General features: G+C 40.5%; 1 protein-coding gene across 2 annotated transcripts in view; it reads right to left on the reverse strand.

Moving 5' to 3' along the window:
- Positions 1 to 26,344, reverse strand: part of IFT74 (intraflagellar transport 74) — a 414,649-nt gene that overhangs the window by 361,480 nt on the left and 26,825 nt on the right. For both annotated transcript variants that reach the window (XM_053702593.1, XM_053702594.1), the window contains 5 exons: positions 26,134 to 26,182; positions 25,413 to 25,511; positions 8,873 to 8,933; positions 7,665 to 7,724; positions 6,196 to 6,257 (listed from right to left, as the gene is read on the reverse strand). In XM_053702593.1, the coding sequence (XP_053558568.1) occupies positions 6,196 to 6,257; positions 7,665 to 7,724; positions 8,873 to 8,933; positions 25,413 to 25,511; positions 26,134 to 26,182 (331 nt within the window). The remainder of the gene's footprint in view (positions 1 to 6,195; positions 6,258 to 7,664; positions 7,725 to 8,872; positions 8,934 to 25,412; positions 25,512 to 26,133; positions 26,183 to 26,344) is intronic.

Genomic DNA, 26,344 nt, shown 5'->3' on the forward strand with positions numbered 1-26,344 from the left:
AATGTTTGGGCACTATTTTTCCACTTGGCAGTTGCTTAATCTGTTTTCTGACAGTTTCTGTTCTCCCTCACTGCTGTGTGTGAGGGGGAGGGGCCGTTTTTTGGCGCTTTTACTACACATCAAATATTTCAGTCAGCAACTCATTGTATTCCCTGCATGATCCGGTTCATCTCTACAGAGCTCAGGGGTCTTCAAAACTTATTTTGAGGGAGGTAATTTCTCTCAGCAGAGCTGTGAGAATTATAGTTTGACTGAGATAAAAAACGTTTATTCTGTAATTTGTTTCCTGCTTTCAGAATTTGTTATCTTTGCTAATGGGATTAAACCTTTGCTAAAGTTGTGTTATTTACAAGGATTGAGGCTATAACTGTTTCAATTTATTAATTTTCAACTGTCATAGATCTTCTGTGCTTCTTAAAGGCACAGTACGTTTTAATATTATTCTAATTGAATTGTATTTCCAAGTTACAAGTTTATTTGCTAGTGTGTTAAACATGTCTGATTCAGAGGATGATACCTGTGTCATTTATTGCAATGCCAAAGTGGAGCCCAATAGAAATTTATGTACTAACTGTATTGATGCTACTTTAAATAAAAGTCAATCTGTACAAATTGAACAAATTTCACCAAACAACGAGGGGAGAGTTATGCCGACTAACTCGCCTCACGTGTCAGTACCTACATCTCCCGCTCAGAGGGAGGTGCGTGATATTGTAGCGCCGAGTACATCTGGGCGGCCATTACAAATCACATTACAGGATATGGCTACTGTTATGACTGAGGTTTTGGCTAAATTACCAGAGCTAAGAGGTAAGCGTGATCACTCTGGGGTGAGAACAGAGTGCGCTGATAATATTAGGGCCATGTCAGACACTGCGTCACAGGTGGCAGAACATGAGGACGGAGAGCTTCATTCTGTGGGTGACGGTTCTGATCCAAACAGACTGGATTCAGATATTTCAAATTTTAAATTTAAACTGGAAAACCTCCGTGTATTACTAGGGGAGGTGTTAGCGGCTCTGAATGATTGTAACACAGTTGCAATACCAGAGAAAATGTGTAGGTTGGATAAATATTTTGCGGTACCGACGAGTACTGAGGTTTTTCCTATACCTAAGAGACTTACTGAAATTGTTACTAAGGAGTGGGATAGACCCGGTGTGCCGTTCTCACCCCCTCCGATATTTAGAAAAATGTTTCCAATAGACGCCACCACAAGGGACTTATGGCAAACGGTCCCTAAGGTGGAGGGAGCAGTTTCTACCTTAGCTAAGCGTACCACTATCCCGGTGGAGGATAGCTGTGCTTTTTCAGATCCAATGGATAAAAAATTAGAGGGTTACCTTAAGAAAATGTTTGTTCAACAAGGTTTTATATTGCAACCCCTTGCATGCATTGCGCCGATCACGGCTGCAGCGGCATTCTGGATTGAGTCTCTGGAAGAGAACATTGGTTCAGCTACTCTGGACGACATTACGGACAGGCTTAGAGTCCTTAAACTAGCTAATTCATTCATTTCGGAGGCCGTAGTACATCTTACTAAACTTACGGCGAAGAATTCAGGATTCGCCATTCAGGCACGCAGGGCGCTGTGGCTAAAATCCTGGTCAGCTGATGTTACTTCTAAGTCTAAATTGCTTAATATACCTTTCAAAGGGCAGACCTTATTCGGGCCCGGGTTGAAAGAGATTATCGCTGACATTACAGGAGGTAAAGGCCATGCCCTGCCTCAGGACAAAGCCAAAGCCAAGACTAGACAGTCTAATTTTCGTTCCTTTCGTAATTTCAAAGCAGGAGCAGCATCAACTTCCTCTGCACCAAAACAGGAAGGAGCTGTTGCTCGCTACAGACAAGGCTGGAAACCTAACCAGTCCTGGAACAAGGGCAAGCAGACTAGGAAACCTGCTGCTGCCCCTAAAACAGCATGAATTGAGGGCCCCCGATCCGGGATCGGATCTAGTGGGGGGCAGACTTTCTCTCTTCGCCCAGGCTTGGGCAAGAGATGTTCAGGATCCCTGGGCGCTAGAGATAATATCTCAGGGATACCTTCTGGACTTCAAATACTCTCCTCCAAGAGAGAGATTTCATCTGTCAAGATTGTCAACAATCCAGACAAAGAAAGAGGCGTTTCTACGCTGCGTACAAGAGCTCTTGTTAATGGGAGTAATCCATCCAGTTCCACGATCGGAACAGGGACAGGGGTTTTACTCAAATCTGTTTGTGGTTCCCAAAAAAGAGGGAACTTTCAGACCAATCCTGGACTTAAAGATCCTAAACAAATTCCTAAGAGTTCCATCGTTCAAGATGGAGACTATTCGGACATTTTTACCTATGATCCAAGAGGGTCAGTACATGACCACTGTAGATTTAAAAGATGCTTACCTTCACATACCGATTCACAAAGATCATTATCGGTACCTAAGGTTTGCCTTCCTAGACAGGCATTACCAGTTTGTGGCTCTTCCATTCGGATTGGATACAGCTCCAAGAATCTTCACAAAGGTTCTGGGTGCTCTTCTGGCGGTACTAAGACCGCGGGGAATCTCGGTAGCTCCATACCTAGACGACATTCTGATACAAGCTTCAAGCTTTCAAACTGCCAAGTCTCATACAGAGTTAGTGCTGGCATTTCTAAGGTCACATGGATGGAAGGTGAACGAAAAGAAAAGTTCACTCGTTCCACTCACAAGAGTTCCCTTCCTGGGGACTCTTATAGATTCTGTAGAAATGAAGATTTACCTGACAGAGGACAGGCTAACAAGACTTCAAAGTGCTTGCCGCACCCTTCATTCCATTCAACACCCGTCAGTGGCTCAATGCATGGAGGTAATCGGCTTAATGGTAGCGGCAATGGACATAGTACCCTTTGCACGCTTACACCTCAGACCACTGCAACTGTGCATGCTAAGTCAGTGGAATGGGGATTACTCAGACTTATCCCCTTCTCTGAATCTGGATCAAGAGACCAGAAATTCTCTTCTATGGTGGCTTTCTCGGCCACATCTGTCCAGGGGGATGCCATTCAGCAGACCAGACTGGACAATTGTAACAACAGACGCCAGCCTTCTAGGTTGGGGTGCCGTCTGGAATTCTCTGAAGGCTCAGGGACAATGGAGTCAGGAGGAGAGTCTCCTGCCAATAAACATTCTGGAATTGAGAGCAGTTCTCAATGCCCTCCTGGCTTGGCCCCAGTTGACAACTCGGGGGTTCATCAGGTTTCAGTCGGACAACATCACGACTGTAGCTTACATCAACCATCAGGGAGGGACAAGAAGCTCCCTAGCTATGATGGAAGTATCAAAGATAATTCGCTGGGCAGAGTCTCACTCTTGCCACCTGTCAGCAATCCACATCCCGGGAGTGGAGAACTGGGAGGCGGATTTCTTAAGTCGTCAGACTTTTCATCCGGGGGAGTGGGAACTTCATCCGGAGGTCTTTGCCCAAATACTTCGACGTTGGGGCAAACCAGAGATAGATCTCATGGCGTCTCGACAGAACGCCAAGCTTCCTCGTTACGGGTCCAGATCCAGGGATCCAGGAGCAGTCCTGATAGATGCTCTGACAGCACCTTGGGACTTCAGGATGGCTTACGTGTTTCCACCCTTCCCGTTACTTCCTCGATTGATTGCCAGAATCAAACAAGAGAGAGCATCAGTGATTCTAATAGCACCTGCGTGGCCACGCAGGACTTGGTATGCAGACCTGGTGGACTTGTCATCCTGTCCACCTTGGTCTCTACCTCTGAAACAGGACCTTCTGATACAGGGTCCCTTCAAACATCAAAATCTAACTTCTCTGAAGCTGACTGCTTGGAAATTGAATGCTTGATTTTATCAAGACGTGGGTTTTCTGAGTCAGTTATTGATACCTTAATACAGGCTAGGAAACCTGTTACCAGAAAGATTTACCATAAGATATGGCGTAAATACCTATATTGGTGTGAATCCAAAGGTTACTCTTGGAGTAAGGTTAGGATTCCTAGGATATTGTCTTTTCTACAAGAAGGTTTAGAAAAGGGTTTATCTGCTAGTTCATTAAAGGGACAGATCTCAGCTCTGTCCATTCTGTTACACAAACGTCTGTCAGAAGTTCCTGACGTCCAGGCTTTTTGTCAGGCTTTGGCCAGGATTAAGCCTGTGTTTAAAACTGTTGCTCCACCATGGAGTTTAAACCTTGTTCTTAATGTTTTACAGGGCGTTCCGTTTGAACCCCTTCATTCCATTGATATAAAGTTGTTATCTTGGAAAGTTCTATTTTTAATGGCTATTTCCTCGGCTCGAAGAGTCTCTGAATTATCAGCCTTACATTGTGATTCTCCTTATTTGATTTTTCATTCGGATAAGGTAGTTCTGCGTACTAAACCTGGGTTCTTACCTAAGGTAGTTACTAACAGGAATATCAATCAAGAGATTGTTGTTCCTTCCTTATGCCCAAATCCTTCTTCAAAGAAGGAACGTCTACTGCACAACCTGGATGTAGTCCGTGCTCTAAAATTTTACTTACAGGCAACTAAGGAATTTCGACAAACGTCTTCTCTGTTTGTCATTTACTCTGGGCAGAGGAGAGGTCAAAAAGCTTCCGCTACCTCTCTTTCTTTTTGGCTTCGTAGCATAATTCGTTTAGCTTATGAGACTGCTGGACAGCAGCCTCCTGAAAGAATTACAGCTCATTCTACTAGAGCTGTGGCTTCCACTTGGGCCTTCAAGAATGAGGCCTCTGTTGAACAGATTTGCAAGGCTGCAACTTGGTCTTCGCTTCATACTTTTTCCAAATTTTACAAATTTGACACTTTTGCTTCATCGGAGGCTATTTTTGGGAGAAAGGTTCTTCAGGCAGTGGTTCCTTCTGTATAAAGAGCCTGCCTATCCCTCCCGTCATCCGTGTACTTTTGCTTTGGTATTGGTATCCCAGAAGTAATGATGACCCGTGGACTGATCACACTTAACAGAAGAAAACATAATTTATGCTTACCTGATAAATTCCTTTCTTCTGTAGTGTGATCAGTCCACGGCCCGCCCTGTTTTTAAGGCAGGTAAATATTTTTTAATTTATACTCCAGTCACCACTTCACCCTTGGCTTTTCCTTTCTCGTTGGTCCTTGGTCGAATGACTGGGAGTGACGTAGAGGGGAGGAGCTATATGCAGCTCTGCTGGGTGAATCCTCTTGCACTTCCTGTTGGGGAGGAGTAATATCCCAGAAGTAATGATGACCCGTGGACTGATCACACTACAGAAGAAAGGAATTTATCAGGTAAGCATAAATTATGTTATGTTAATAGGGACAAAAATGAGGATTACTGTTAAGCAATGCTTCTATTTTCCTTGTTTGTATTTCCATGTATGACAGAATAATAATTGTATTGTGCATTTCCTCAATGAAAAATAATTAAAAAATTAAAAAAACTGGATGAAAGTCCCAATTACCCTTTGAATACTTAAAGCGACAGTCTAGTCAAAATTACACTTTCATGATTCAGATAGGGCATGCAATTTTTTAAACAACTTTCCAATTTACTTTTATCATCAAATTTGCTTTGTTCTCTTGGTATGCTTTGTTGAAAGCTAAACCTAGGTAGGCTCACATGCTGATTTCTAAGCCCTGGAAGGCCGCCTCTTATCTCAGTGGATTTTGAAAGTTTTTCAAAGCTAGACAGCACTAGTTCATGTGTGCCATATAGATAACATTGTGCTCACTCCTGAGTTATTTATGAATCAGCACTGTTTGGCAAAAATACAAGTCTGTCAAGAAAACGGAAAGAACTGAAATAAGGGGGCAGTCTACATATGCTTAGATACAAGGTAAGCACAGTGGTAAAAAAATATATTAATATAACCATGTTGGTTATGCAAAACTTGGGAATGGGTAATAAAGGGATTATCTATCTTTTTAAACAATAAAAATGCTGAAATAGACTGTCCCTTTAAACATCTCAGTAACTCTTATGTTACAATTTCTTTTCAAAATTCACATTTTGGTGTAAGTGTGCTCACCAATAAAAACAAGCATTCTCTTTCTGTTTCAATAATTTACAGAGAACTACTGTTATTAGGCAATCATTGTTTGTTCTTCTAGATATTTTGTATGATATCAACAGCAGTATACAGCATATGCATATAGAGAATAGTATTCAGCGGGGACTGTAGCAGACAAATGCCACACAATTGGCAACAACAACATATGCTCTTACTACTTACGCTTGTCTTTCAGTGAAAATAACATCTATGCTCTGAGCTTCTCGATCATTCTGAATTTTTAGCTGTAAAAAAAAAAAAGTTTGTTTTCTGGAAAACTACACATTTACAATATTTTTTATAATGTCTGTAAAATGCTACTACACACATAGGAAAGTGATAAAAAAGAATGATAGCATTACAATCTAATCTTTAGAACACATGCATAGTTTAAGGCCCATATTTATCAAGCTCCGTACGGAACTTGAAGGGCCATGTTTCTGGCGAGTCTTCAGACTCGCCAGAAACACAAGTTATGAAGCAGCGGTCTAAAGACCGCTGCTCCATAACCCTGACCGCCTGCTCTGAGCAAGAGGACAGGAATTGCCGGAAATCAACCCAATCGAATACGATCGGGTTGATTGACACCTCCCTGCTGGCGGCCGCGAGTCAGCAGGGGGCGGCGTTGCACCAGCAGCTCTTGTGAGCTGCTGGTGCAATGTTAAATGCGGAGAGTGTATTGCTCTCCGCATTTAGCGAGGTCTTGCGGACCTGATTCGCAGTGTCGGATCAGGTCCGCAAGACCTTTGATAAATTGGGGCCTAGGTGTATCATTTGTTTAAATTACCTACTGATTATACAGTATAATAAAATATACAGTGTATTTTCATAGAGCTGATACTCTAGAAACCAATGCCTACTAATCTGTACAGACATCTCAGAAGAAACTAGGTAAGTCACTTTCCACTAATGTAGATTTGTTTAAGGAAAACTATTGTTGCAAAAAAGCCTAGGGCACATTTATGACTAAACAGTTATACGTCAGTCTTTACTATAAACACTTACAAAAATAATTAAAAAAACAAAAAACGTGTAAAAATAAATAAAATAAAGTTGAAAGAAAAAGAAGTAAAACCTTGAGATCATATTTAACATATTGAATATCAATATATTCTTTTTAGCCATAAGAGCAGCAGTTTTTTTTACTAGAATATCTGCACTGTCAATGTGACTTTAAAGGAATAGTCTAGTCAAAATTAAACTTTCATGCTTCAGATAGAGCAGGCAATTTTAAGCAACTTTCTAATTTATTCCTATTATAATTTTTTTTTCTTTGTTCTCTTGGTATCTTTATTTGAATATAAGCTTAGGAGCCAGCCTATTTTTGGTTCAGCACCTGGGTAGCACATGCGTATTGGTGGCTACATTTAGACAGGTGCTGAACCAAAAATGGGCCGGCTCCTATGCTTACATTCTTGCTTTTTCAAATAAAAAATACCAACGGAACGAAGAAAAATTGATAACAGAAGAAAATTATAAAGTTACTTAAAATTGCAAGCTCTGAAAGTTTAATTTTGTCTAGACTATTCCTTTAATAGATTTCTTTACGACTGTGATATTAGCTCCACAGCACATTACACACATCCCTTCACTGTTGCCTTTTGCTGTTATTTTACACAAAATATTTTAAACACCCTGCCCCAGATACTCACCATGTTGTAATCTTGCACAACTTCCTCCATGTCAGTATTTGTATTCAGCTTATCCACAAGCTGGAAAAAAAATATTATCATCAATTGTAGCTTAATTCTCATACCAAAGCATAACAATTTTATTAACTTCTTCCATTAGAGGACACTCAAATGTTATTTATGATCTAAAACTTTTCTGACTTCAAAAGTGCTTAAATGCTCTTCATAAATGCAAGGCATGTTCACATGGTAATTCTTACGAATCTGAAAGTTCCATAGTATGAAAATGGGAAATGTTTAAAGGGCTGATATAGTGAAAAAAATATGTGCTTTAAATTCTTTAGAGTATATAATTTAAAAATAGCAACACTGCACATCTATGTGCTTAACCAAGACAAAGGGGTTAAACACATAGTTAAAGTGCTGCACAGGACCAGCAGTGCTCTGTGGCTCATGAGCAGTACTTTGCGAGGGTTGCTGGTGATAAAATTACATGCTCTAACGCAGATATCCTCAAACTTGGCCCTCCAGAGGTTTTGGAACTACATTTCTCATGATGCTCAGCCAGCTGATATGCTGGCTGAGCATCATGGGAAATGTAGTTCCAAAACCTCTGGAGGGCCAAGTTTGAGGATGTCTGCTCTAACGTATTAGAGCATGCAATTATAGCTTGGTGATCAATTCTTTATCTGAAATAGATACTAAAATAAATGATGCTAAACAACTACATTAGCATGTATTGCTGTATCAGGTAGCACCCTATTGCTCACTTCCATGATGGTTTCAAAGGGCTTCAAGTAAACAAATAATAATACAAATAATAATAATAAATGCAGATCACTAAAGAAAATGACACAACATGGTCTATGTAGCCATGGTCTGCACTCACTCTATTAATTAGATACATTAAGGAGCAAACTGGAAACAACTCATGGTGGACATAAGCCTCAAAATAGTCAAGCATGAAGTGGCTGTTCCACCTGCTAAAGCTCCACACGAGTAGCAAGGCAACCCTGGTTTTAGTCTGTAATAGGGAAACATATTGGTCTCCAACTACCCCTCCTGACATACCCATGCTGTTTTGTTCTGTTTGTTTGCATGTTAAACAGTAATTATCTACTCTGTAACAAGTTTAATCATATCAACATCGCAACTGTTCATCACTGGCGCAACAAGTGAAAAACCTTCTCATATATATATAACAATGTAAATAATGTAATTAAAAATACCATGTTATAGTCTGCAAGCTGCCCTTGTTGTTCTTTGATTTCAAAGGCAAGTGCTTCAGCCCTAAAAACAGAAGAAATAAAATTCCTCATAAATTATCTACAAAATAAACAATGTAGTTATCAGAACTACTTGTTAGAAGCAACAATATGGTACTAAACTTGATATATAAATGTTGACACAACCAATAAGAAATAGAAACGTGCAACCGAATATTTTCAGATGAAACCTGTCTTTAGGATCATTACAAATTAATAGAACATTAAAGGGACAGTCTTGTCAAAATTAAACTTTCATGATTCAGATAGGGCAGGAAATTTTAAAAAACTTTACAATTTAATTCTGGAGTAGACTGTCTCTTAAAACTGCTGGGTACAACTACAGTAGAATGGTTCTTAATCACCATGATATTGATTTTCCTCTTGTGCCTGAGGCTGTTTTTAAAGCCACGCTTATTTTAACTCATAACAAGTGCTGCTTGGTGATGCTTCGTATTCTCATACTGGGTGGCACCATCTTGGAGCAGGCATATTCTAACATCCTGCGGAAGAAGTGGTGCGCCTTCACAGATCAAGGGTGTTTACAGCTTTTTCACAGAGGCACCTTGCACTTTAGTTAAGCTTGCCAGACAGACAGTGGAAGCTTTACGTTGTGCAGTTATTTAATTTTTTTTAACAGTTTAAAAATGAAATAAAAAATATAAAAAAAACACCTCATAAATAATAATAATAATAATAATAATAATAATGAGTCATGAAAAGCATTGCAGCCACTGCAAAAATGTACAGCTCCCATTCTGTATTGAAGTGCATAATATGGCTTGTCAAAAAGACGTCACTTGTCTGTGAATATGCACTGCTATTTTTACAGCGCGCGCGAATACTTAAGCTCCAAGATAAAGTATGCTAAACCAGTGTTTCTCAACCACGGTCCTCAAGTACCCCCAACAGGCCAGGTTTTCATTATAGCTGAATTAGAGCACAGGTGAAATAAACAGCTGATCAGTAACCATAGCTACTAACCTGCTCTCACCCATCAGCTGATTATTTCACCTGTGCTCTAGTTCAGCTATAATGAAAACCTGTCCTGTACTTGATAAACAACCACATTAGTTTGAAGATACAGAGATTCACTAATCAGCACTAGTAAGGGTTAAAATAAAAGAAAGGCAAATTGCAGGAGCAGAAGGAAATACCATTGTGAGTACTAAACCTACTACTGTAGTTGTGCCCAGCAGTTTAATGTCCCTTTACTTAATGTCCCTTTACTTAATAATTGTGCAAAAGCAAATAAATGCTTCCTGAAACGTACCTCTCCAAAATATGTAGAAATATATATATATATATATATATATATATATATATATATATATATAGTATTTATTTCCTAATATAAAATATTTTATAAGGGAGTACTATATTCATATAATTCTTTTCATTTTTCTTAATGAACACTCTATAATCTAACGTAAACTCATGTAGACAAGATTTTAAACTAATCTTTAGAACAGAAAGAAGGTGGGAAAAAACTTTCAGTTAAAGCCAACAGGTCAGGCTGTCTTTCCATTTGTTTTGTCAAATTCTCTGAAAAAAGGAAATGTATGCTTACCTGATAAATTTATTTCTTTTACGATATGACGAGTCCATGGATTTCATCCTTACTTATGGGATATCGCCTCCTGGTCAGCAGGAGGAGGCAAAGAGCACCTCAGAAGAGCTGTATATATAGCTCCTCCATTCCCTCCCACTTCAGTCATTCGAGGAAGAGAAAGGAAAAGCCAAGGTGCAGAGGTGACTGAAGTTTAACAAAAATAAAGACCTGTCTAAAAAATGACAGGGTGGGCCGTGGACTCGTCATATCGTAAAAGAAATAAATTTATCAGGTAAGCATAAATTTCCTTTTCTTTTACAAGATATGACGAGTCCACGGATTTCATCCATACTTATGGGATACAATACCAAAGCTATAGGACACGGATGAAAGGGAGGGACAAGACAGGAACCTAAACGGAAGGCACCACTGCTTGAAGAACCTTTCTCCCAAAAACAGCCTCAGACGAGGCAAAAGTATCAAATTTGGAAAATTTGGAAAAAGTGTGAAGAGACGACCAAGTTGCAGCCTAGCAAATCTGTTCAACAGAAGCATCATTTTTAAAAACCCATGAAGAAGCCAGAGCCCTAGTAGAATGAGACGAAATTCTTTCAGGAGGCTGCTGTCCAGCAGTCTCATATGCAAAACGGATGATACTCTTCAGCCAGAAAGAGAGAGAGGTAGCCGTAGCTTTCTGACCCATACGTTTCCCAGAAAAAACAAATAATGAAGATGATTGACGAAATTCCTTAGTCGCCTGCAAGTAAAACTTCAGGGCACGGACCACGTCCAAGTTATGCAACAGACGCTCCTTCTTTGAAGAAGGATTAGGACACAATGAAGGAACAATAATTTCCTGATTAATATTTTTGCTGGAAACCTCTTAATGAAAAAGCAAGCAAGGATCTGAGTCCGTATAAGATATGTTTTGTTAATGTTAGTATTGTTTGTTGTTTGAATGTTAGCAACCAAAAATAAAACTTTCCAAGATAACAACTTAATATCTACGGAATGCATAGGTTCAAACGGAACCCCTTGAAGAACTTTAAGAACTAAATTCAAACTCCAAAGAGGAGCAATAGGTCTAAACACAGGCCTGATTCTAGTCAGAGCCTGACAAAAAGATTGAACATTCGGAATATCTGTCAGACGTTTGTGTAGCAAAATAGATAAAGCAGAAATCTGTCCCTTTAAGGAACTTGCTGATAACCCTTTCTCCAATCCTTCTTGGAGAAAAGATAAAATCCTAGGAATCCTAATCTTACTCCATGAGTAGCCCTTGGATTCGCACCAATAAAGATACTTACGCCATATCTTATGGTAAATCTTTCTAGTAACAGGCTTACATGCCTGGATCAAGGTATCAATGACCGAATCAGAGAACCGTTGCTTAGATAAAAACATAATTTATGCTTACCTGATAAATTTATTTCTCTTGTAGTGTATCCAGTCCACGGATCATCCATTACTTGCGGGATATTCTCCTTCCCAAAAGGAAGTTGCAAGAGGATCACCCACAGCAGAGCTGCTATATAGCTCCTCCCCTCACTGCCATATCCAGTCATTCGACCGAAACAAGACGAGAAAGGAGAAACCATAGGGTGCAGTGGTGACTGTAGTATAATTAAAATTTAGACCTGCCTTAAAAGGACAGGGTGGGCCGTGGACTGGATACACTACAAGAGAAATAAATTTATCAGGTAAGCATAAATTATGTTTTCTCTTGTTAAGTGTATCCAGTCCACGGATCATCCATTACTTGTGGGATACCAATACCAAAGCTAAAGTACACGGATGACGGGAGGGACAAGGCAGGAACTTAAATGGAAGGAACCACTGCCTGTAGAACCTTTCTCCCAAAAACAGCCTCCGAAGAAGCAAAAGTGTCAAATTTGTAAAATTTTGAAAAGGTGTGAAGCGAAGACCAAGTCGCAGCCTTGCAAATCTGTTCAACAGAGGCCTCATTTTTAAAGGCCCAGGTGGAAGCCACAGCTCTAGTAGAATGAGCTGTAATCCTTTCAGGGGGCTGCTGTCCAGCAGTCTCATAGGCTAAGCGTATTATGCGCCGAAGCCAAAAGGAGAGAGAGGTTGCCGAAGCTTTTTGACCTCTCCTCTGTCCAGAGTAAACGACAAACAGGGCAGTTGTTTGACGAAAATCTTTAGTAGCCTGTAAGTAAAACTTCAAGGCACGGACTACGTCCATATTATGCAAAAGACGTTCCTTTTTTGAAGAAGGCTTAGGACACAATGATGGAACAACAATCTCTTGATTGATATTCCTGTTAGAAACCACCTTAGGTAAAAACCCAGGTTTGGTACGCAGAACTACCTTGTCTGAATGAAAAATCAGATAAGGAGAATCACAATGTAAGGCAGATAACTCAGAGACTCTTCGAGCCGAGGAAATAGCCATCAAAAACAGAACTTTCCAAGATAAAAGTTTAATATCAATGGAATGAAGGGGTTCAAACGGAACTCCCTGAAGAACTTTAAGAACCAAGTTTAAGTTTAAGTAACACTTGGATTCACACCAATAAAGATATTTATGCCATATCTTATGGTAGATTTTCCTGGTGACAGGCTTCCGAGCCTGTATTAAGGTATCAATGACTGACTCGGAGAAGCCACGCCTTGATAGAATCAAGCGTTCAATCTCCATGCAGTCAGTCTCAGAGAAATTAGATTTGGATGATTGAAAGGACCTTGTATTAGAAGGTCCTGCCTCAGAGGCAGAGTCCATGGTGGAAGAGATGACATGTCCACTAGGTCTGCATATGCATAATTGCAGCGGTCTGAGATGCAGGTGCGCAAATGGCACTATGTCCATTGCCGCTACCATTAAGCCGATTACTTCCATGCACTGAGCCACTGACGGCGTGGAATGGAATGAAGGACACGGCAAGCATTTAGAAGTTTTGATAACCTGGACTCCGTCAGGTAAATTTTCATCTCTACAGAATCTATAAGAGTCCCTAGGAAGGAGACTCTTGTGAGTGGTGATAGAGAATTCTTTTCCACGTTCACTTCCACCCATGCGACCTCAGAAATGCCAGAACTATCTCTGTATGAGACTTGGCAATTTGAAAGCTTGACGCCTGTATCAGGATGTCATCTAGATACGGAGCCACCGCTATGCCTCGCGGTCTTAGAACCGCCAGAAGTGAGCCCAGAACCTTTGTAAAAATTCTCGGGGCAGTGGCCAACCCGAAGGGAAGAGCTACAAATTGATAATGCCTGTCTAGAAAGGCAAACCTTAGGAACCGATGATGATCTTTGTGAATCGGTATGTGAATGTAGGCATCCTTTAAGTCCACTGTGGTCATGTACTGACCCTCTTGGATCATGGGAAGGATGGTCCGAATAGTTTCCATTTTGAATGATGGAACTCTGAGGAATTTGTTTAAGATCTTTAGATCCAAGATTGGTCTGAAGGTTCCCTCTTTCTTGGGAACCACAAACAGATTTGAATAAAATCCCTGTCCCTGTTCCGTCCGCGGAACTGGATGGATCACTCCCATTACTAGGAGGTCTTGCACACAGCTTAGGAATACCTCTTTCTTTATCTGGTTTGCTGATAACCTTGAAAGATGAAATCTCCCTTGTGGAGGAGAAGCGTTGAAGTCCAGAAGATATCCCTGAGATATGATCTCCAACGCCCAGGGATCCTGAACATCTCTTGCCCACGCTTGGGCGAAGAGAGAAAGTCTGCCCCCCACTAGATCCATTTCCGGATAGGGGGCCGTTCCTTCATGCTGTCTTGGGGGCAGCAGCAGGCTTTCTGGCCTGCTTGCCCTTGTTCCAGGACTGGTTAGGTTTCCAGGCCTGTCTGGAATGAGCAACAGTTCCCTCTTGTTTTGAAGCGGAGGAAGTTGATGCTGCTCCTGCCTTGAAATTTCGAAAGGCACGAAAATTAGACTGTTTGGCCTTTGATTTGGCCCTGTCCTGAGGAAGGGTATGACCCTTGCCTCCAGTAATGTCAGCAATAATTTCCTTCAAGCCAGGCCCGAATAAGGTCTGCCCCTTGAAAGGAATGTTGAGTAATTTAGACTTTAAAGTCACGTCAGCTGACCAGGATTTAAACCATAGCGCCCTACGCGCCTGGATGGCGAATCCGGAATTCTTAGCCGTTAGTTTAGTCAAATGAACAATGGCATCAGAAACAAATGGGTTAGCTAGCTTAAGCGTTCTAAGCTTGTCAATAATTTAATTCAATGGAGCTGTCTGAATGGTCTCTTCCAGGGCCTCAAACCAGAATGCCGCAGCCGCAGCAGTGACAGGCGCAATGCATGCAAGGGGCTGTAAAATAAAACCTTGTTGAATAAACATTTTCTTAAGGTAACCCTCCAATTTTTTATCCATTGGATCTGAAAAAGCACAACTGTCCTCAACCGGGATAGTGGTACGCTTTGCTAAAGTAGAAACTGCTCCCTCCACCTTAGGGACCGTCTGCCATAAGTCCCGTGTAGTGGCGTCTATTGGAAACATTTTTCTAAATATAGGAGGTGGGGAAAAGGGCACACCGGGTCTATCCCACTCCTTGCTAATAATCTCTGTAAGCCTTTTAGGTATAGGAAAAACGTCAGTACACACCGGCACCACATAGTATCTATCCAGCCTACACAATTTCTCTGGAATTGCAACTGTGTTACAGTCATTCAGAGCAGCTAATACCTCCCCAAGCAATACACGGAGGTTCTCAAGCTTAAATTTAAAATTTGAAATCTCTGAATCAGGTTTCCCCGAGTCAGAGATGTCACCCACAGACTGAAGCTCTCCGTCCTCATGTTCTGCATATTGTGACGCAGTATCAGACATGGCTCTAACAGCATTTGCGCGCTCTGTATCTCTAACCCCAGAGCTATCGCGCTTGCCTCTTAATTCAGGCAATCTAGATAATACCTCTGACAGGGTATTATTCATGATTGCAGCCATGTCCTGCAAGGTAATCTCTATGGGCGTCCCTGATGTAATTGGCGCCATATTAGCGTGCGTCCCCTGAGCGGCAGGCGAAGGGTCTGACACGTGGGGAGAGTTAGTCGGCATAACTTCCCCCTCGACAGAACCCTCTGGTGATAATTCTTTTATAGATAAAGACTGATCTTTACTGTTTAAGGTGAAATCAATACATTTAGTACACATTCTCCTATGGGGCTCCACCATGGCTTTCAAACATAATGAACAAGTAGGTTCCTCTGTGTCAGACATGTTTAAACAGACTAGCAATGAGACTAGCAAGCTTGGAAAACACTTTAAAACAAGTTTACAAGCAATATAAAAATCGTTACTGCGCCTTTAAGAAACACAAATTTTCCAAAATTTTGAAATAACAGTGAAAAAATGCAGTTACACTAACGAAATTTTTACAGTGTATGTAATAAGTTAGAAGAGCATTGCACCCACTTGCAAATGGATGATTAACCCCTTAATACCAAAAACGGAATAACAAATGACAAAAACGTTTTTCTCTCTCTACTCGCTCTACTGTGGCTTTTTACCTCCCTCAATACCACTTTTGAAGCCTTTTGAGCCCTTCAGAGAAGTCCTGGATCATGCAGGAAGAAGCTGGATGTCTGTGTCTGTAATTTTTCTGCACAGAAAAGCACTAAAATAGGCCCTTCCCACTCATATTACAACAGTGGAAGCCTCAGGGAACTGTTTCTAGGCAAAATTCAAGCCAGCCATGTGGAAAAAAACTAGGCCCCAATAAGTTTTATCACCAAACATATATAAAAAACGATTAAACATGCCAGCAAACGTTTTATATTACACTTTTATAAGAGTATGTATCTCTATTAATAAGCCTGATACCAGTCGCTATCACTGCATTTAAGGCTTTACTTACATTACTTCGGTATCAGCAGCATTTTCTATCAAATTCCATCCCTAGAAAAATATTTTAACTGCACATACCTTATTGCAGGAAAACCTGCACGCTATTCCCCCTCTGAAGTTACCTCACTCCTCAGAATATGTGAGAACAGCAAAGGATCTTAGTTACTTCTGCTAAGATCATAGAAAACGCAGGCAGATTCTTCTTCTAAATACTGCCTGAGATAAACAGTACACTCCGGTACCATTTAAAAATAACAAACTTTTGATTGAAGAAATAAACTAAGTATAAAACACCACAGTCCTCTTACGACCTCCATCTTAGTTGAGAGTTGCAAGAGAATGACTGGATATGGCAGTGAGGGGAGGAGCTATATAGCAGCTCTGCTGTGGGTGATCCTCTTGCAACTTCCTGTTGGGAAGGAGAATATCCCACAAGTAATGGATGATCCGTGGACTGGATACACTTAACAAGAGAAATCAAGCGTTCAATCTCCAAGCAGTCAGCTGCAGAGAAACTACATTCGGATGATGGAAGGGTCCCTGAAGGAGAAGGTCCTGCCTCAATGGAAGCTTCCACGGTGGCAGAGAGGACATGTCCACCAAATCGGCATACCAAGTCCTGCGAGGCCACGCAGGAGCAATGAGACTCACCGAAGCCCTCTCCTGTTTGATCCGAGCAATCACCCAGGGAAGGAGAGCAAACGGTGGAAACACATAAGCTAGGTTGAACGACCAAGGCACTACCAAGGTATCTATCAGTTCGGCCTGAGGAAACCTGGACCTGGATTCGTATCTCGGGAGCTTGGCATTCTGACGAGATGCCATAAGATCCAGCGCCGGTCTGATCCATCTGAGAGTCAGGGTGGCAAAGACCTCCAGATGGAGTTCCCATTCCTCCGGATGAAACGTCTGTCTGCTCAAAAAATCCGCTTCCCAGTTGTCCACTCCTGGGATGTAGATTGCTGACAGATAACAAGAGTGAGCCTCCGCCCACCAAATTATCTTGGATACTTCTGTCATCGCTAAGGAACTCCTTGTTCCTCCCTGATGATTGATGTAAGCCACAGTTGTGATGTTGTCTGACTGAAAATGGATGAATTTGGCCGAAGCCAACTGAGGCCAAGTCTGAAGCGCATTGAATATTGCTCTCAGCTGCAGAATATTGATTGGAAGTAGAGACTCTGAACGAGTCCACACACCCTGAGCCTTCAGGGAATTCCAGACTGCTCCTCATCCTAGTAGACTGGCGTCCGTTGTCACTATCACCCATGTGGGTCCCTTGGGACAGATGATCCGGCGACAACCACCAAAGAAGAGAGTCCCTTGTCTCCTGATCCAGATCTATATGAGGAGACAAATTTGCATAATCTCCATTTTTAACTTTCTGACTTCCGTCAAAAAGATTTTCATGGATATAGAGTCTATTAGAGTTCCCAGGAAAGGAACCCTTGTCTGTGGAATTAGTGCACTCTTTTCTAGATTCACCTTCCACCCGTGAGTCCTTAAAAAGGATAGAACAATGTCGGTATGAGACTTTGTCCGCTAAGAGGCCGCCTGGATTAGAATATCGTCCAGATAAGGCGCCACTGCAATGCCCTGCGGCCTGAGAACCGCCAGCAGAGACCCTAGAACCTTTGTGAAGATCCTGGGTGCCGTGGCCAGCCCAAACGAAGGGCCACGAACTGAAAATGTTTGTCCAGAAAGGCAAACCTCAGGAACTGGTGATGATCTCTGTGGATAGGAATATGAAGATATGCATCCTTTAAGTCCACGGTAGTCATAAATTGACTCTCCTGGATCAATGGCAGAATTGTCCGAATAATCTCCATCTTGAAGGATGGAACACTGAGAAACTTGTTTAGACTCTTGAGATCTAAAATGGGTCGGAACGTTCCCTCTTTTTTGGGAACCACAAAAAGATTTGAGTAAAATCCCTGCCCCTGTTCATCTATTGGAACGGGACAAATTACTCCCATAGTGAAGAGGTCTTTTACACAACGTAAGAACACCTCTCTTTTTATCTGGTCTACAGACAATTGTGAAAGAAGAAACCTTCCCCTTGGGAAGGAATTTTTGAACTCCAACTGATACCCTTATGACACAATTTCTAGTGTACAGGGATCCAGAACGTCTCTTATCCAAGCCTGGACAAAGAGAGAAAGTCTGCCCCCTACTAGATCCGGTCCCGGATCGGGGGCCGCCCCTTCATGCTGTCTTGGGAGCAGCAGCGGGCTTCTTGGGTTGTTTACCCTTGTTCCAAGCCTGGTTGAGTCTCCAGGTGGCTTTGGATTGAGAATATTTCCCTTCCTGTAGCGGCAGAGGAAGGGGGGACTCCTTTGAAATTACGAAAGGAACGAAAATTACTCTGTCGTCCACTTTGCTTAGATGTTTTGTCTTGAGGGAGGAGATGACTCTTACCTCCCGTAATATCAGAAATGATTTCTTTCAAATCAGGCCCGAATAGGGTCTTTCCCTTGAAAGGAATAGCCAAAAGCTCGGATTTAGAGGACACAACTGCAGACCAAGATTTTAACCATAAAGCTCTTCGTGCTAAGATGGAGAATCCCGATAACTTGGTTATCTGAAAGGAGCATCAGTAATAAAAGAATTAGCCAGCTTCAGCACCTTAATTCTATCCTGTATTTCCTCTAAAGAGGTCTCAGTTCTAAGAGACTCTTCTAGAGCGTCAAACCAAAAAGCAGCCGCAGTCGTGACTGTTACAATGCAGGCCGCCGGTGGCAATAAAAACCCTTGATGAATATAGAGTTTTTTGAGAAGATCCTCCAACTTCTTATCCATGGGGTCTTTGAAAGCGCAACTGTCCTCGATAGGAATAGTTGTACGCTTCGCCAGGGTAGAAATAGCTCCCTCCACCTTAGGGACCGTCTGCCAAGAGTCCCGAACAGTGTCAGCTATAGGGTACATTTTCTTAAAAATAGGGGAAGGGGAAAACGGGATACCCGGTCTTTCCCATTCCCTAGCAATAATTTACGAAATTCTTTTAAAACCGTAAAAACATCGGAATAAGAAGGGACCTCTAAATATTTGTCCATCTTACTCAATTTCTCTGGTGGAACCGCAAGAGTCACAGTCGTCCAGAGTCACCAAAACCTCTCGTAGCAAAAGGCGGAGGTGTTCAAGTTTAAATCTGAAGGACATGACGTCCGAATCTGTCGGGGGTAATGCACTTCCTGAGTCAGACAGTTCCCCCCTCAGGCACGGCCTCCCTACCCCGCAATTCAGATCCCTGGGATGGTATATCGCAGATAGCCATTAAAGTATCAGAAGTCGCAGGGACCACATGGGCCTATGTCCTGCTGCGTTTGCCTTGTAACACTGGCAACTTAGATAAAACGTCTGTAAGAGTGGATGACATAACTGCAGTTATATCCTGCAGAGTGAATGAAGTGGACGCAGTTGAAGAACATGGCGTCGCTTGTGCGGGCGTTAAAGGTTGGGACGCTTGGGGAGAAAATAGCGGCATACCCTGAGTCTCATCAGTCTGAGGAGCATCCTTAGATATACTTGCATTAAAGAATATTTGTTCTTTACATTGTAAAGCCCTCTCAGTACACGAGGGACAAAACGTAATAGGGGGTTCCACATTGGCATCTAAACACATAGAACAGGTACTTTCCTGAAGTTCAGTCATGACAAACAAACCAGCAATAGCAATATTGGTCGTTTTTTTGAAATTCCAAATAAATTTAAAAAGTTAAACACTTTAGAAAAGCTGCTGAAAAACGGGTGTACTGTCTCTTTAAAAATTAAAGCCGTATATGCGTTTGTTGCTTCGCAATTAGCTACAGTAATTTGGAAGCAACCTAAGACTTTGAAAAACGTATACCGTAAGAGTGTTACCAAATAAAACAATTTATGTCTATATTAAACCCTTTGTGATGTTTGTGAACACAGGCGACTTAGGCCACACCGGAGCCCAGACACATGTTGCTCCAAGACAGGATCCAGATAGAAAATGCGCGTCTGAGCACGCGAAACTCTAAGCCCCACCCCTCGTGGGCGCTACTAAAGTAACCGGTTACAGGAAGCACTGCATGGAAATAAACATGTCGGTTCCTATAACAGTACCTCGAACACCAATGTGCCCCTTCAACACACACTATTCTATTATTGTCAAAGTTAAATAAAATACTTTGCTGCGCATGCCATATTCTCCCAGCGTCAAGCCCATAATAAAACATAGCCCCTGGTAAACCCTTTATTAGGCTACCGATTATCCAAACAACAAAAGGGAATACTTATGCACATAACTTGAAAAGAAACCGATTACCCTTTCCCTGTACAGGGAATAAGTGCCAGTCTGTTCTGAGATACTTCAGTCTCCCCAGAAATAAATGACTGTACATACCTCAATGCTAAACGCAGTATGAAGCTGTCCCACACAATGAAGATGTTTCTTTTTCTCACCTCCAGCACATCTGTGGAGACAAATAGTGTCTTAGATAATATCTGCTAAGACCATCAGCAGGGCAGCAATCAATATGGAAGCGTGCTTTGCAGAGTGAGAATCTCCCCAGTTCATTGCTGAAAAGCCAGAAGCTCTAGCCCTGAGAAAAATAGCACACACTGGTACTATTTAAAAATAATAAACTGTTGATTGAAGAATCTAAACTAACACCTCACTTTACCTCTTCCTATCACTAACACAGGCAAAGAGAATGACTGGGGTGGGAGGGAAGGGAGGAGCTATATATACAGCTCTACTGTGGTGCTCTTTGCCTCCTCCTGCTGACCATGAGGTGATATCCCATAAGTAAGGATGAAATCCGTGGACTCGTCATATCTTGTAAAAGAAACAACATTTATGCTGATAAATCAATTGTTTTCATTTCAGAGAGAGTCCCTGAGCCATAACATGTAGGATTAATGTCCAGTCCACTAGGAGAAGGCAAAACCACCCAACATAACAGAGTTTTTAATCCTTCACACTCTCCCATAATCCCTCAGTCATACAGAAGGCCAAGAGGAAGAAGAAATTAAACAGTAGGAAAGAGAAAGCAGGGTAACTGAAGTGCAAAACGGTACTGTCGCCAACTATAAAAACAAACAACACAGGGCGGCTCTTGCAGACTCACCATCATGAAAGAAACAAATTTATCAGGTAAGCTTACATTTTGCTTTCTTTCATAAGATGGTGAGTCCACGAGTCATCACATGTAGGATCCTATACCCAAGTTGTGAAGTCCACGAAACCGCTATGAGTTAAGGCAGAATAAAGTTTAAGGGACATAAAACACCTCAAGATATTAAAGGGCCACACTACCCAAATGTTGAAACACTTGAAAGTGATGCAGCATAGCTGTAAAAAACTGACTAGAAAATATCCCCTGAACATCTCTATGTAAAAAAGACATTTTACCTCAAAAGTTCCTCAGTAGCCACATCCCATTGTAAAGGATTTCTAAGAAGCATATTAGTAGGTCTGTCCCGGGACAGCTGAAGGGATGAGCCTCGTGCACTCTCATATTATTTCCCTATTCAGTTTAGAGAAGTTTACAATGAAATCTCATGAGAGTTAAGTCAAATCTCATGAGATCACAGTAAAAGAGTTCATGACCTCAGCACTGCTGATGCTGATTGGCTGCTGTTCATTTCTTCATTTTTTATTTTTTTTTACCTGCAGCTGGGAGCAGCTAAGTATAACTTTTTACACAGAACTTACTCTGCTGAGCTGAGGAAATTGTGAGGTAAAATATCTTCCTTTTTTACATAGAGATGCTCAGGTGATATTTTCCTGTCAGCTTTTTACAGTTATACTGCATCAGTTTCAAGTGATTTAGCATATGAGTATTATGCCCCTTTAATATAAATTGTTTAATTACATGTTGGAAAACAACTTTGCAATATACTTTTACTTTCATTATTTATATTGTTCTCCTTTCCTGTAATGCAATTCTGAATATTGTGAGCCTTCCAATTCATGGTAAACATGGAAGTGCAAAGAAAGAGAAATGGTGTAGGAGCTACCTAATTTTTTTCAACTATAAATCCCTATAGGATCCCTGCAATCTCAAAGACAGGGATCAAAATATAATAGGCTTTACAAGGGGGGGGGAGGGGACAAGCACTCCAAATAAAGCTGACCAAAAAAAAAAAAAGAAAGAAAGGGCAATAAGTGAATATATACGATGAATCTCAGTGTGATGAAAAACTGACTAATGTCAAAATAATATAAAACCAAAAAATACCACCAATAAAAAAATCTAAAAAATATCTTAAATTATGAAATGCCAAAAATAGCCAAAAAAATATAAAATATAATATATATTAAAACCAAAGATTGGTGTAAAAATGTTTTAATAAACTGACTGAGGACACAAAAATATTAATAAAATATTAACAATATATACAGTGATGCCGGCATCTAAAAAAGTACGATAGACCCAAAAATAATAAGTCTGAACTGGGTGGTCTAATGGTTAATGGAATATCAGATTAAAATCAATTCACAATTGATAAAACGAGAGACAATCATAACAAATAAGTAAGGAGTGTTGTGTAGACACTAGGTAGTAGTGCGCGCATACAACTAATATGATAGTATGCAAATGAATGTCACAGATTCCGTAACAAACTTAAATATTAGGCAAGATAAATGCAGCGATACTTAGGCTAAATGTATGGATGTTTGCTGTTATCTTCCGCTGTGCATAGACTCTGATGAAGAGGGAATGAGAGAACAAAAGTGAATTAATTTTCTTGAGAAAGAAGGTCAGAATGTTGTCACACCAGACTTCAGTAGGAGAAGCAACGCAGGCTACACCAACAGCTGGATAAAACATAGCCTTACAGCTGGAAGTATCACCTGTGAAGGCTCTAAAGCTTTCTGTCCATGGGATCCTTTTACAAGGTGCTGTCCTCTACAGGAAAATTTGTCTGCCTAACCTAGAGTAAAAATAGCGCCATCAACTGTTGGAATGGTTTACAGTGCCTACTTTTTTCAGAGGAAAGGGGAACATGTTCTTCAATTTGGGAGAGGTAACAGAACAAAAACCTGGGTTGTTCATCCCTTGGTGATTATATCAGAAACAGAATCAGGGACCTGGATGGGTGATGGTTTCTTAGGAGCTGCCTTAAAGAATATATCAATCTTCTTGACAGATTGTTTGTCTGTAGATGGCTATCAACAACCAAGGCTATTAGAACGTACTTTAGGAGAGCATGTATATGCTATAACCTGAAATTAAAGGACACTTCTGCTACTTCATCAGAAGTGGGGTCCTCGGTTTCTGAATGATCGCCTTGAGAAAAGGAATTTTCTGATTCTACTATACTCCTAATTTGTGCATAGTATCTAGACAGGTTGCTCCTGATGAGCCTAAGGCTTATGAAGTATTCTCTTCTGCACCTTGCAAGCGACTGCATTTAATTGGTGGAGGTATGGAAGCCATCAGGTCTGAAATTGCAGAGTATATATAGTTCTCTAAATTAGAAGACAGGTCCGAAGAGCAGTCCTGGTGATAACCCTGATGGGTTTAAATCCCTGAGCCCTCTGTTGTAAGTTCAACATCCTGTCTAGAATGAGACATAGACTCAGCACATAAGTGGCATAACTGTGTGTGTGTGTGTAGGTGGTGGGGGAGTTAGAACTTCACATTGTTGTGAAGGGCTTAAATTATCAGTGGATCGTCTTTCCAAAGAATGAGGATGATGTTCACAGATGTTAAATGTACAAGTTTGCTACATAGTATACAGTACAAAAGTAAGGATAGGAAAGTATCTACATGTAGATAGCAGCAAGAAATACAGTAAATTTAAAGAGACAGTACCTCAATTTTATTCATTTTATGTAATATGATGTATGTGACTGTGCCCAGGCTATGTGAAACGTGTACATGGTCATACTAAAACCCTGTGGGCTATGAAGCTGCATGGTACTTACCTGTCAACACCTTTAGACAGGCTCATCTGAGGCAGCACAAAGAGGATCTGTAAGGTTATAACAAGGAGCAGCACCTGTATTTCACTTGGGAGGATGGTGGCATCTCTGAACTGGGAAAAGATAAGCACTCCCTATCTACCCATCTGCCCTCTTTGTAGGTTCTCTGAGGAGGAAATGGGACTCAAATTGGTCAGAGAACGCTTATCAAACGATGTGAAGATGAGCACTTTAAAATTCACCTAAAGAATTGACTGAGGGATTATGGGAAAGTGGGAGGGATAGAAATGTTGGCTATTGTCACCTCAACCAACAGGAGTTGAATCCCACATCTGATCGCTTGTGAATCCTCACCATCTTATGAAAGGAATACACTATCATTGTATTAAATGTATATTTTTGGATCATACCTACTGTTTGATTAGTGGTGGTTGACTCAAAGGCTGCATGACAAGAAAACTGTCAATGCAGAGTTCTCTGTTAGGGATTATTCCACATATGAAGCAGTCTTGACAATGATTAGAACTGCAGAGTATAGAATGGACTGTGAAAAATAATTTCATAGTATACAAAAAGGGGCTTTTTAATGTTTTCCATCCATTCTTAACGTAACATGCAACAGAATCCTTATTCTAAATGGTCAAAATCTACTTTGATCACTTGCAAGAAAACCTACCAATTTAAGGGACATAAAGTATCAATAATAAAATGTTCTAACATGCTACAGCATTATATTATGGCACTACACTATTGATTACAGAGAACTATTGGCTTAAGGTATATAAAGCGATTAAAAACAGTTACAAGTCAGCTATGGACTGACAATGTACTGATAATCTTAAACTGAACCCAGCTGGTGATTGGTGGCTATGCACATATGCCCCTGATTGGCAAAGTGGCTGTATTTGGCTATGAAAGGGCCATAATTTGCTGCGGGTCTAAAGTGGTCCTTCTACTGTATGTTTAACCCATTTGAGAGGGTTAAATATACAGTAATGCAGGATCAATAGTCTTAAAATTACATGCTCTAACAAATTAGAGCATGTAATTTATCTGCTATTATGGCCTTTTAAATATGTATTTAACAACTTAGGGTGAGTTATAGCAAGCAATAGTGCAATAAGAAAATCATTTTATTATTGTCATTCTATTTGATATTAATGTGCGTTCACTGCTCCCAAGTCCATTTAATACACTATAAATAGTAAAAACAGTCATACCTTTTCTCGTAGGATAGATAAACTGAGTTCTCCTGGTTATGATTGTCAATTTCTTTTTCTAACTTGGTCATTTCTGTAGTAAGCTCACTGATTTTGCTCCTGTAAATGGCATGAATCGTACATTTCATTATATTTATTTTACAAGATGATCATATCAACAGCATTCAGTCTAAGAGATATTGCCTAAGGTTTAGGAACAAGAAAATAAAAACTGGCTTACATATAAGAGAGAGCTAAATAATTTCTCAAGTAAGAAATTTAAGTTAATAGTTATAAAATATCTAATTAGAAGAGAAAACATCATGCATATTTTTAAGTTTAAAAATAATAATAATATAATTTATTTAATTGTAATATTTAAAATGGTAGCAAGTTAGTTAGAACCTGTACAAAGTCTATTGGTAAAGCAGTCAAGAATTCAACAATAACATGACAAAATCTTTGTCTTAAGGTTTTCAGTTTAGTTTTAGAATCGTAATAATGTGCATGTTTAATACACATTTTCTAGATTGTTGTCTGAGAAAGACATTTCCTTGCATTTCATATATTGGGCTTCTAGTCCCTATTATCTTTTGCATGGTATATATTTTAATAGGCCATTAAGTCAAATATTAGATATAACAGGTATTCTGTTCCTTGGCTATAGCGTTCATATCTAGGCTAGGTTCAGGTGCAACAATGCGAATAACAAGAAATAAAATCAAGAATTTCTTGAACATACCGCAGAAGTCCAAGAAAATATGATTTGTCCATAATCTGCCTCTGGGGACCTGGAAAAGATTGATACAATGATTCTTCTGGGTACTAAACTTCAGTGTTGGATATATTTTTTAACATTTTGCTATGCAAAAATGTATGATTTATATAGATTAAGCTTCCCTTGCTCCATAAAGTAAATAGTGATAAGAGTGACTGAAGCTGGATTTACATAT

Source organism: Bombina bombina, chromosome 2 (genome assembly GCF_027579735.1).
Source record: "Bombina bombina isolate aBomBom1 chromosome 2, aBomBom1.pri, whole genome shotgun sequence".
Lineage (NCBI taxonomy): Eukaryota > Metazoa > Chordata > Amphibia > Anura > Bombinatoridae > Bombina > Bombina bombina.